General features: G+C 46.1%; 1 protein-coding gene across 3 annotated transcripts in view; it reads left to right on the forward strand.

The window, feature by feature from the left end:
• Positions 1-813: 813 nt before the first annotated feature.
• Positions 814-13,212, forward strand: part of KNDC1 (kinase non-catalytic C-lobe domain containing 1) — a 128,034-nt gene continuing 115,635 nt past the window's right edge. Inside the window, exons 1-2 of one of the 3 annotated variants that reach the window (XM_078855522.1) lie at positions 814-847; positions 1,875-2,002. In XM_078855522.1, the coding sequence (XP_078711648.1) occupies positions 1,925-2,002 (78 nt within the window). In that variant the 5' untranslated portion in view covers positions 814-847; positions 1,875-1,924. Of the gene's footprint in view, positions 848-1,642; positions 2,003-13,212 lie in introns of those variants that run through there. The other 2 variants (XM_078855524.1, XM_078855523.1) reach the window with 2 other exon arrangements.

Here is a 13,212-nt window from a genome sequence, read left to right on the forward strand (position 1 = left end):
GTCGGCATTTATGCAACGATTGTGAAGGCTTCCCCCTCTGTTGTGGTTAGTGTACGCCAATGCATTACAATCGCATCGTCTCCGTGCGTGCGTGTGCGCATTTTGTTGTTGTGTTTGTGTGCAAGGCGGTCGAGCCCTGCTTGCTGGCCACCCTCCTGTGCCGTGCCGACCTTAAATTAAAAAATAGTCGCTCGCCACCAACAAGCACTTTGCCTCTCCCAACAGGCTGTGGAAGGGCTACACGGGTGACCTTTGTCTTTTGTTCGCGAGTCTGTGAACGCGAATGGGCAATCCCAGGGAAAGGCAAAAGGGGGTGACGTCATGCCGCCCGGAGCCTTAGAGACGCTGTTTGTAGCAACAAGCTGATGCGGCTTTCGAGACGAACGGAATCACCCCGTGCGCGTGAAGACGCGTTGCGTTACACGCATGCGAGGACGACTGCGACGACAACAACAACAACAACATCGTCGTCTACGCAATGAACGAAGACCTCAATTAGCAACATCCGCTGGATCCCCTGCTATTCGTTTGGTGAGAGAGAGCTGATGGTAATAATGGTACTACTGCGATGTGCGCCGAGGCTTTCGCAGTGCGTAAATGGCAGAGCAAGTGTGGAAACGCCGCCGTGCCTTCACTTGGGGGCTGTATGTATCTATGTATATATATACAACCGCAACTCGCGTTTAGACACACGGTGTATCTTCTGCATCGTACACGCGATGTGCGTCGAATTGCGGACGCGTCTGTGCCGCGCGTGCATGTGAACTATGACGTCACGTAACCTCGTACTCTTCCTTCCCCGCTGCGAAGCAACACAACCAGCTCGCATCGGCAATTCCTTAAAGCGGTAACCATGTATATGTGTGTGTGTCATTGCAGCACGGCTCGATGTCATTTACCACGCATTCCGATAGGCGAACAACAACAAAACAATTGGTTAACCTTACCTCGCGTAGCAGAGCCGCGATACGATCAAATATAGGAAGGTCTGCAGCGGTGAGAGTGATTATCATGACGATGACCGTCATCATCATCGTAAACACGTGCGTGCTGCATGCATCATTCCGGCGGTCGAGGCGTTTGCCGTCGAAATCGCTGGCAGCCGAGCTGCTTCGTAGTGCGCGTGGTCAATCGATCAGTGTCATTGACGCGAGCACACGCGGATTTCTAATTGTATCGATATTCTTCCAGTTGCAATGGCACTCGAGTCGGATGCTGGCACATGCAAAATATTTGACTTTGGATGCCTATATTGTCCGCTCAATATGCAAATGCAGTGTTTGTAATATGCAGGGCCAGGCCCGTTACGAACATTATAGGGGTTCAACCATTAAGATTATTGAACTGGTTGCCTTGGCTGTGTTTACTTTATTGTATTGCTTTTAATATATTAATATTGTATCTTTCGTGTTACAAAGCAATGCATTCATCCCGGGTCCAGTTAAAGATGCATGTTGCTTCTCTCAATGGGCTCTCGTCTAGCAAAAATACGGGGGATTAGTGTTTCCGTGGCATTTGCTTTTGCATTATTCATGCCACGCGGTGGGTGTGTGTGTGGTGGCTTAAGGGGAAATATTGCATTTACGACAAATTTCTCATTTGTGAACGGGGTAAACCACCGATGATTTTTTTTGGAGATTTAAACGAAATCGGGGTGGCTTTTAGTAGGAGGAGACTGCGCATTTTTTTATTCTAAGGTCCTCACCCCCCTTCCATAACCCCGCATCGCACCGCACCACAGCACGCACATCCCCTCCACTCACTCACCATCCTTCCCGTCCACTCACCCACCATCCGTACTCTCCACCACCTAGCACACGTTTGTGGTAACATAGCGAACGAGCATTGCCACGTACGTTCCCGTTCCTGTTTAGGATTCTTTGGAGAGATAGAGCGAGAGAGAGTCGCCTAGGAGGGGACCGGCATGGCTCGCTGCTACAATGAAGATGAGGACGAGGAGTTTTACGAGTATGAGCCACTGCCCACTGTGCTGGAGGACGAGGTGAGAGAGATCGGTGAATGCGCCGGTGATGGTGACACGTGCGTGAGATGCGTGTGTGCTGGCTCATTGATGTGCAGCGTTAGGTGTGCAGAACAAGAGATGTGTGTGCGGGCGTGCTGACGAATTGATGCATGATGCACAGCGCTGGATATGTGTGCATACGTTATATATGCACAAGCTGTACTGTGCTTATGTATCAATTTAAAACATGAAACAAATATCTATCTGATATATGTGCCGTTGTCATGTGCCTGCATGCATATACAATGCATTTTATGATTATATAAAACTATGCAAATAATAGTGACAAATATGTTTTATTTTTACAACGGGCATCTAGAACGTCAATAACAGTCAATATATCAAAGCAGTAATTTCTAAAAATATATATGCATTGCCATATGTCAGAGTGCATTACACACCATGTATTTCTTTGATGTCATGTTTGCACGGGTTTGCTATCATTGTACAATTCCAGTGCTGCCTAATTTAATTGAATGGGTGATGATAATAAGATTTACAAGAGTAATGCATCAGATTGCACTGCACGGGATGTGCGTGCCTGCCATTAATTTTTTTTGCAAAAATAATTTCTAATCAAATACTGCTTGTTCATTTAAATTGCTTTTCATATCAGTAGGACCTTTTTATTCAGCCTTGTGCATAGGTTTGCGTTTTTTTACCATTCTTTTTTTGCCAATAAATGTGATTGCAGCATGAGAAATGTGACATTGATATGAAGTGAAGTTAATGCATTTTTGAGATTTCAGAAAACAGTCATGCGAGTGATTCATTTTTTTACAGCGCTAACAACCAGATCGTCTCACGATGCTGGGAACTTTGTCAAACAGTGGTGTGTGATAAAATATTAATGTTTCGTGGCATGTGTTTTCAATGCTGCAGCGTTGCCAAATGTCCTCATGCGAATGCTGCTAAGTATCCCAGGCACAGGAATACTTAGTGCATTGCTCGGTTGACAATGGTTTATATTTATTGTAATAAAAACTAATGCTCACGGAATTATTGTAAAAAAAACACATTTTGCAAAAAAAACACGAGCATGAGTTTCTTGAGCGGCATTTTCAAAAGCCTTCGTATTAGTGGACCTCATTTGTAGCCAAACTGTTTTCAACCTCATCCGAAGTAAGACATACAGGACGCAACAAGAAAATGCTTTTAGAGGCTAACATTGACCAGCTTGTGGTGCGTCTGCGTTGCGCGACAGTCTAAGCTGGCATGTCCCAAGCGTGTTTTTTTCCCTCTCCAAAACTCATCGATGAGAGTGGGTGCATTGGTCAGGACAATGCAATTCAGCGCTTGCGTAATAGCACCGTGCACACAGCGTGCCACTGCACAGGTGTGTGCTCGCATACACGGTTGGATCGGTACAGTGCGAAAGAAGCTCAACATACATACGTAGGACCGTACACACGCTTTCACGCTTCAAATATTTGCTGTGCTGTACATTCGCAGCTTATAGACGATGTTTTCTCATCAGCTGTTGATCTTTTTTTGGGATGAATATAACTTTCTAGGTATGCAATCTTCAAATTTTACTTAAGCAGATTACATTGACGGCTGTCTGAAAGTGCGCGCATTTTTAACCTTACCATTCAAAATACTGCAGTGTAATAATCACCTCGCTCGGTGTATCCAGATATGTGTGGATGATAGCTGAGAAAAGTGTTGAACATCATAACAACTATATCTGTACAGTACTTTAAATGTTGCACTTAAGAACTGCTGTGCCCGGAGCCAAATATATACATACTATATGTATTAAAAATACATTATGAATTAAATTGACCGTACAAAAAGTTGAGCCAATGGCATTATTGAATAAAAGGCTCCATCAAATGCAACAAACTCTCTTTATTTATTATTAACTTAATAAAAGCACTTTGGTCCCTTAACTAAAAGTTGAAGAAGTTTCACTTGTAACCGTGATATGTGCCCTGACAACATGGTGTGCACTGTGACGTTCGTACAGCCCATCTCAAAGTAGAGCACTGAGGTGGCATTTCTCAAGCGTGGTTAAACATTTAGTGCTGTTGAATTGTATAGGATTTGCAATATGACCCGTATCCCAAGAGTCGTTAAAAGATTAATGTTAGCTCCTGCAGAATGCACAAGCAGTGCGGTTATGTTGGTCATTGTATTTTTAAAGAATGAGTCTACAGTGGTAACCAAATATTACTGCAATGCCTGAACCATCATAACTGTGCTTTGTTGTTTTAGCTATGAATCGCCCAGCACATCACTTTCTGTGTTTGTTAAACCAGTGAAGGATCTTGCCTTTTCTCATTGGATAATAAAGTATGGGCAACAATGGATCATTTATTGGACAAAATGTCTGAGAATCATTACTTACTCACTCGTCATCATCCCCGATGGGACGTAAGGCGACAATGAGCTCATGCACAACTGAAAACTTTTCATTTCAGAATTTTAACGACATTTATTTAGAGCACCGTCAAACTAGTTCGTTGGATTTGTATAATCTTGGTACACACTAAATATCGTATACACTGAAACTAAGCTTAAAGTATATGTTCATAGGGTGAGCTGTATAAACATAACATGTATATGTCCATCGTAAACAGCACAGACAACATCTACATGCAGAAAGGAAGTCCTACAACTCTTACGAAAACATTTTGCATTCTGTTAAGTGCTGTGTGACAACCTATGGTCATAACTCTTATCGCTCATGCTTTCATCTGCGTACATTAGAAAGCACCATTTGTCAACGCCTGCAAATATGACAATCTGCCCGCAATGGAAACCCACTGGTAGATGTGAATACTCAGGCTCCTTAACGTTTGAGATAACAAAGATGACGTGTTGATTCGTGGGCCGCGTCTATTGTCTTCGTGTAGGGTACACGGGCATTGTAGAATTTCAATGCACAGTTAGACGCAGCGAAACGGCAATATTCACTGACCCTCGCATAAATAGATTTGTGAAAAAGATTTTGTTCCTCACCGCTAATCATCCAAGCGATTGATGCAATTAATTTAAAGCATGTCTTTATGCATACTAATTGAAATATGCATTGCAAACAAGCCTGACAGTGAAAAGTGTGACTTGACAAGCATTTTCATATTTAATTTCCAACACAATATTGAACCATGAATTAAATGTAAGATGTAAACGGATAAGGAAATGGATTTCGCTCATCATTTTGTAGTTAACTACAAGAGTCGATAATGTTTAGTACATTTAATATATAATAGGACACATTTTGTTCTGTATCATTAAAATAACACGAGGGCATGTATTGAACATCGTTATAAAAAAATCATTTTATGTTTTACTCTTGGCAATTATGTAATAAATGGCACCAATAGCACATTATATATATAGTTGTATATATGCCTGGCATATACATTTTGACGTGGTGCACACGTTGCCTTGGGATGTCCCTCCATGCACACAACAAGTATGCAGCTCCCCTGTCTTGTGCATGCACCTCCTCAAACTCTTGACGTTGCTGTGGCAAACTGCAAAACCATGCAGTTGAGCTCATTGACCCTGAGCCTCTCGTTCTCTCCCCACACATCTCAACTCCGCAGGACCTCATTTATCGATCTGCACATCTCCCACACCTGCCGTGTCCTTACCCCCAGCCGCTGATAGGACCCTTGCCAGTGCATTACTTACATCCTGACTCAACTACTGCAACCGTCTGCTCTACAGCCTCCACAAACCACTCATCACCAAAACCTGATGATCCAAAATGTCACCGTTAAGACTCCTTGCTCACACAAGTAAACATGACCCTCCCCCCCCCCCAATACTCCAATACGTCCACTGGCTTGCATTATAGTCCCAGGTAAATTTCACTATCACACTGATCATCTTTAAGATCATCCTTGGACCCATTCCCACCTATCCTCTCCTCTGAGCATCTCTTAAGGCCAGCGCTGAACTTGACTGAGTGGTTGTGGGCAGCACTACACACCCTCTAGCTGCTTTTGTTTGTCTCATTTGTCATCGGTACCAATGTCGACTGCACTGGGTCTACGATCCTCCTTGGACCCATTCCCACCTATACTCTCCTCTGAGCATCTCCTAGGGCCAGCACTGAATTTGACTGAGTGGTTGTGGGCAGCACTACACACCTCCTGGCTGCTTTTCGTCTCATTTCTCATTGGTACCAATGTTGACCGCACTGGTGTCCTCGATTCCGGCCAATTTGTCCTGGGATGAACCCAGGCTAACTTTAGGCACCAATCACCACAGGCCCAATCTACCAGCACGCCAAGCAGCCAGCAACAAGCAGCACTCTTGAAAATATAATAAATAAGAGTTGCAGCAACATTCTGCTTGAATCGCACGATGTTGTAATAACTTGGAAAGAGAGACGATGGCAAGGAATTCCAAAACCGAGCGGTGCGAGAGAGAGAAGCATTTTCACCTGCCGTGTGGGGGTTGAACACAGTATGGATGAGACGAAAGAGTCACACCGCTAGAGTCATCACAGTGGGTGGAAGAATAATTGACAGAAAGAGGCGACTGACCGTCCGTGAGCGAGTGATTGGAGTGACGGGAGCATTGTGTATGACCTGGTATCAAACCTGTCGTCCATTGTGCTATACACTCTCCCCTCCACTCCTCATCCATACACATGAGCTGTAATTTTTTTTTCTTGGGGGGGGAAGGGGCATTCAATAATCCCCAGTGTCTTTTTTTTCCACTGTCATGCCTACGCAACATACATTCTTTTCAAATTCTGTTTTAATAGAATGGAAAGGTTGCAAAAGTAATATTACATTACAATTGCTAGGTACACTTGCATCAGTTGAAGGTGATGTGCAAACGTCATGCAGGCTCCACATAATGATTCAGCAAAGTGTGATTATAATACCCAATACGGCATTTGATTGTTTGATGCAGTTTAGTATACTGTAATTTGGTGATATTTCCGCAAATAGGTTTATTGGTTCTTATTCTTTGATCATCATTGACCTATTATCAATACATTGCTAGATGAAGGCCTCTCTAAGCCACCATCTTTTTGCATTATTTTTATAAATTGGCAACTTAACTTTATTCTTACGTGTCTTCAGGCTCTAACCGTAATAATTTTCAATACTCACGATACTATTGCACTCGCATCTTTAAACTATTTAAGTAAATTTGACACGCAGGCTTTCTACTCTGCAGTGTTTCTAATACGACAACTGGAAACACGACAGAGTATATATAATTGTATACACATACAGTTGAGCGGAATTTTTGGAAACAGACCAGGATGAAAATGATTATAGAGGCAAGCGAGAGCAGGTTGGGGTGATTTTGGACGCATGGACACTGACAAAGAAAATAGAGATGTATGCTTGGAATTACAGTCGGACACATAAATAGGAACACATGGATCAGGCAACCAATGAAAATCAGACATCACATTGACCATTAAGGAAATTGAGTTGACTTGGGAAGGACACATTGCTCGAGGGTATTGTGGTCCATGGACAATACTGGTGATGGAATAGTGGCTAGAATAGTGGACACTCCCGAGAGGACAACCCTGACGAAAATGGAGTGATGTAATTCGCTTGTGTGGAGGAGTGAGATGAATTGTGGTATCGCAAGTCCATGGTGGATGGCGATGATGCATTGGCTTGATCTTGGCTGATGACATTGGTGATCATCCATTACATAGAGGATGCTAACTGCACTGTTGTGTGCTTCATCAATCACAAATTGGCAGTTATGCAAATATTACAAGTAGGTACATTCCGGATGATTTGTAGTTTTTACCCCTTGCAACAAATTACAGTCTGTTCTCCTAGAACGCGGTAGTTGCATTCATGAAGAACACCGCGTTATGGAAAAATCTCGTTATAATAAATAATAGGGTAAAGAACAGTCCACGATAACACGTGAGATGCGTACGCAGGCCGAGCAAAATACTGAGGCACGTGGGTAGCATCTAGAAGCATCCAGCAGCATCCCACCTTGTGTGATGCTACGCCGTGGGAGCAGTACAACCACTTATTTCTACTTGCACGACGTAGTTTTTGTTCATTCAATCGCGTTATATCCAATTCGCATCTGCGTAGTAAAAAACGTGTTCCCAAATACATTAATCGCGTTGTATCCAATTCATGTTATGAAAACAACACGCGGCGTTATAGCAGAACAGACTGTATTTATTTGATGTATTCTTACCAGAATATTTTAAATCAATTAAAGTTTTTTTCTTTTATATTCTTGGTTCTTTTGGTAAAATTTGAAATTTTCTTATTGTGGATTTCACACCTGATGATGCTTGCTTGTGTTGCAGTTGAAACGTCGTGAGAATTGTATTGTTTAATATTTGTATTATTGTATTATTTCCCTTCTACGTGACTTTACCGAAAGAACCAAGAATATGAATCCCTGCAGTCACGAAAGCTTTAAATAAAAAAAAAATATTTTGTTATTTTGGTCACAATAAGAATACAGTACTGTATTCAATTTGCTAGTTATGGTGAATTTAAAACCTAGGCTTTCGTAGCCAATACAATGGTTCATAATTGTTTCTGAGTTAGGCCACATATTAGTTGTATGCCAGTGACAAGAATTTTGACATGAAGCTACTTTGTGCCAAAACTCAAAAATACATCTGGATCAGTGTTTATGATTCATGTGTCACTTTGAATTGCCGTGGTCTCTTTCCCCCCCGATGTAAATAAGTCACGCAACAAATTGGCACACGGGTGTACTGTTAAATAACAAAATAATTAACAACTCGACGTAAGGCTCCGTTGATTTTTCATGAATACCGTATTTTTATTTTTGCTCATAAATAAACTGATGAATGGAGAAATCGTGCATTTAAATCGTACATTTTAACTGTAAATGGATATGATGGAAACATCTGCGCTCATTATATCACGCTCTTATGGCACCACATATTTGTAAATCTTTCTCGTATTTGTTTAAACGACATCATTATTTTACTTTATCCCGATATTGTGTCGACATACGTATTAACGTGTATGCACACACATTAATATTCATGTTGAAATGCATTGGTGAATACATCTTTATTTTATACTTGGTGGTATAAAATATAAATAAAATACGACGGCACTCAAATATGGCTTAAATCTTTTATTTATACATTCTATATTCAAAACGAAGTGCACGTTTAATCCTTTGGAGTCTAACTGCCAGAGAGTAACCAGGAGGGTAGAGCGGTGAACATATTCGTCACCACAACCCATTGATTACAGATATCAGGGCCACAATTTCGCTTTCAGACGAGGAGCAGCCTATAATATGATGTAGTGGAATTACCTTCACATTGGACTGCAAAGCAGCCCTCAATTGCCAGGACTTTCATTTATTTCATGACAGCCTCTTGGGGCAATCAATGCTTCATGGCTGCACTGGAATTTCACGGACATTTCTTTGGTCACTGTCGTGTATCCAGAGTGATGCGAGGTTTTTTGTGTGCTCTGCTTATGATGGTCATCCTTTACAGCTTCACGCCACATTTTGCTCAGCCTGACAATGCAGTTGTGTTTGTGCAATGTGCTGTGCAGCCCTTTAACTTGTAGCACTATAAGTTACGGTTATGGAAAATTGAACTTGATGATGATAACGAGACTAGCAATGAGTGTGAATAGGACATGTTCAATCAGTGCATAGTACCTGCAATGACATTTCTTCACTGATTAAGAGGGTGAAATAAAAGCTAAACGCTCATGATGTACTGCACCATCATATTTGCAACTATAAAATACAGTACAATGTACATATCAAAATTATGGTGTGCATTTTCTAAAACAAATGTAATTCATTACATTACATATATCGTGACATGTATGATTGTTTTCGTATCATTCTCTACACAGTGTAATGAAGGACTCTCAGCCGATGTTGTTCTCCGTGTCCTTTATTGGGTTCTTGCTCGTACCCCGCGATGTCTCCGCTCCGACCTGCACCTTCTCCGCCTCGTGCCTCCGCACGTCGTCTGAGTCCTCCGCTCCCGCTCACTCCCTCTCTCTGCAGCCACCCCACTGCTCGTATGCTCCGCACACTCTACAGCCCCCTTGCTGCTCCGTGTGCTCCCCGCGCACCCAGCAGCCACCCTGCTGCTCCGTGTGCTCCCGCACACTCTGCAGACACCCCCGCTGCTCCACGAACACTGCTGGCCGATGGTGCCGTGACTCCTGCCTCGTGGCACTCACGCCACTCCTCGCCAGCTCTCCGCGTGGCCTCTCCCTTCTCTCTTCTGTCTCCACTCCCGATCTCCTTCCGGTTCTCCCCTTATATCCTCCCCCTCATGTGACCCTGACTCCTCCTCCTCCGCACGTGACCCTGATTCCGCCCACACTCACGTGACCCTGTCCTTGCTCGCATTACATGACCCCCCCCGCCCGTGTAGAAAAACCCAGCCGTCCCCGGCTGCAACAGAGCAAAATAATGCGAGCAAAAGTCCAGCAACAGGCCTAACAAGACAATGGAGATTATAACAACAACAACAACAACAACAAAATAAATAGGTACTTGGAACGCGTGCGGGTCGCCGGCCCGTCCTGAACGGGTGGCGGCCCTCGCATAGACCGTGACCGCGACAGGATTTTAGTCCCGCCAATGTCAGAGTCCCGTACCCCCGGGAGACCCGGCGCCGGGGTCTCCAGCAAATGCGTCCGCGGCGGGGTTGGAGGGGCGGCGGGGCCAAGTGTCCCCGTCGCCGTGGTAGGCCCACCCGGAGCAGAACTCACTGTCTCCATCCGTGTCACGGCTGGTCCGTCTGTAGAAGGCACGACAGGCGCTCTTGCAGGTTGAACAGGCAAAGTCAGTGGCGCGTCGGACGCAACAGACACCGGCAAGGCAACTTTAGGAGATGACGCATCCGGCCGTGGGGCCACGTAGGGTTTCAATCGAGATGTGTGTACGTACCAGTGCCGCGATCTGAAACGAACACGCGCGGACTGCGGACTAGGCACCTCGATAAGCACAACCAGCCCATGCCATGGTTTGTGCAACTTAGGGGAGGTCCCCACCCGCACCTGCGGGCAGTGCAGCCAGGCCATATCCCCCACTCGCCAGGGGGATTCCCCATCCGAGCGCCGAGCACAACGTTCGTTCCGGGCCTGGGTCTTAGCCGTAGCCAATCTGGCCCCCTCCCGTGCCTCCGCCACGCGACGAACGGCGTCCCGAATGTACTCCGGAAGAGGCTTAACAGGACCCTTCGCCCCCGTACCCAGCTGCACGTCCATCGGCGGCACATTCTCACAGCCGTACATTAAAAAAAAAGGTGAGTACCCCGTCGACGCATGAGGCGTCATCCTGTATGCAGAGAGCACTCCAGGGATGTGCAAATCCCAATCAGCCTGTTTTTCGCTAACCGTGTGACAGCATAGCCGACAGGTCCGATTAAGCCGTTCCACCATGCCGTCCATTTGAGGGTGGTAGGGAGACGTTCGAACTTTCTTGGTCCCCAGTGCAGCGCACACCTCAGCCAATAATTTAGAAGAAAAATTCCGCCCTTGGTTTGTGAGCAACCTTTCCGGCGCCCCTTTGTCCATTACGTATCCGAACAGGAACGCGTCCGTGATAGACGCCGCCGACTGGTCGGGCAAGGGCCAAGCCATAGCCCAGCGGGAGAGATATTCCACCCCGACCAGCAAAAATGTATTCCCCCGAGCGGACAGCGGGAAAGGCCCCAAAATATCCAACGCCACCAACTCGTTAATCCGGGACACCTGTATGGACTGCACTGGTGGAACATATGGGTGTTTAGGCAGCTTCCGCCGGGCACAGTCGGGATACGCCCGAATGTGCCCGACGACATCAGTCGTCATGCCGTGCCAGAAGTAGCCCTGCTGCAATGTTAACAAGGTTTTCTGCACCCCGAGATGTAACAACGTCTCGGAGTGCAGAGTCCGAACCAACTCGTACCGTAACGACGACGGCACCACCAGGCGCCAGCGATCGTGCAACCCTTCTTTCCACATTAGCAACCCATCCCGGAGAGCGGCTCCCGGCGTCCCACCGGACAGCGGGCCCCCCGTCCCCTTTGCAGCCCGACTCCGCATGGTTCCTAGCGACTCATCGAGCAATTGCTCGCGAAGCCATACCGAACGTGGCAGGTTCAAAACGCCATCAGCCGGTCCCGGACACACGGGATCCTCGGCCACCTCAGCTGGTACCGGGCATACGGGAATCTCGAGCCCTTCTACAGCGGACACAACAGGCAAAGGGGGTTGCTGAACCCGCGTACATCTGTTCGTGCCCGAAGCGCAAGCGCAAGGGAACCCCTGCGGCAATCTGGAGAGTGCGTCCGCGTTCGCGTGACGCGTGCCCTTCCGATATTGAATATCGAACGAAAATTCCTGCAGAGTCTCCAACCATCGTGCCAATTGGTCAGACGGTTGGTCGAACCGCAGGGCATATTGCAAAGCCGCATGGTCCGTGCGCACAATAAACGTACGGCCGTACAAATACGGCCGATATTGGCAAAGAAAATGTACAATGGCCAAAAGTTTGCGGCGAGTAACGCAGTAACGGGTCTCCGCAGGAGACAACATGCGACTACCGTACGCAACCACGCGTTCAACGCCGTTCTTAGACTGGGAGAGAACAGCCCCAATCCCGGTGTCACTACCGTTAGTATCCAGAATAAAATGTCGAGTGAAATCTGGATAGTCCAACGTTGGTGCTGACGCCAAACGATCGCGCAGGCCCTGAAACACCGCCTCTTCCGTTGGTCCCCAGCTGAATCTCCGGCCTTTAGCCGTAAGGAGGTGCAACGGCCTCGCGATCGTGGCAAAGTTAGGAATGAACCGGCGGTAATATGAAGCGAACCCAACGAACCGACGCACGTCGCCCACTGAGGCCGGAGTCGGCCAGTTACGGATGCACGCCGTCTTCTCCGGGTCAGTGGCGACCCCGTCGGAACTAACAATGTGGCCCAAATAGCGCACGGATCGTTGTAAGAGGTGCCACTTTTTGGGCTTAAATTTCAAATTGGCCGTACGCATTCTGGCAAACACAGTGTCCAACCTCCGCAAATATTCCTCAAACGTGCGGCTGAAAACGATAACATCGTCTAAATATATCAGGCACGTCTCCCACTGCAGACCCGTCAACACGAGCTCCATCAGCTGCTGAAATGTTGCGGGGGCGGCGTTTAGGCCCATGGGAAGACAATTAAATTGAAATAATCCCTGCGGCGTCCGGAAGGCCGTCTTTTCCCTCGAGGACTT

Source organism: Lampetra fluviatilis, chromosome 4 (genome assembly GCF_964198595.1).
Source record: "Lampetra fluviatilis chromosome 4, kcLamFluv1.1, whole genome shotgun sequence".
Classification (NCBI taxonomy): Eukaryota; Metazoa; Chordata; class Hyperoartia; order Petromyzontiformes; family Petromyzontidae; genus Lampetra; species Lampetra fluviatilis.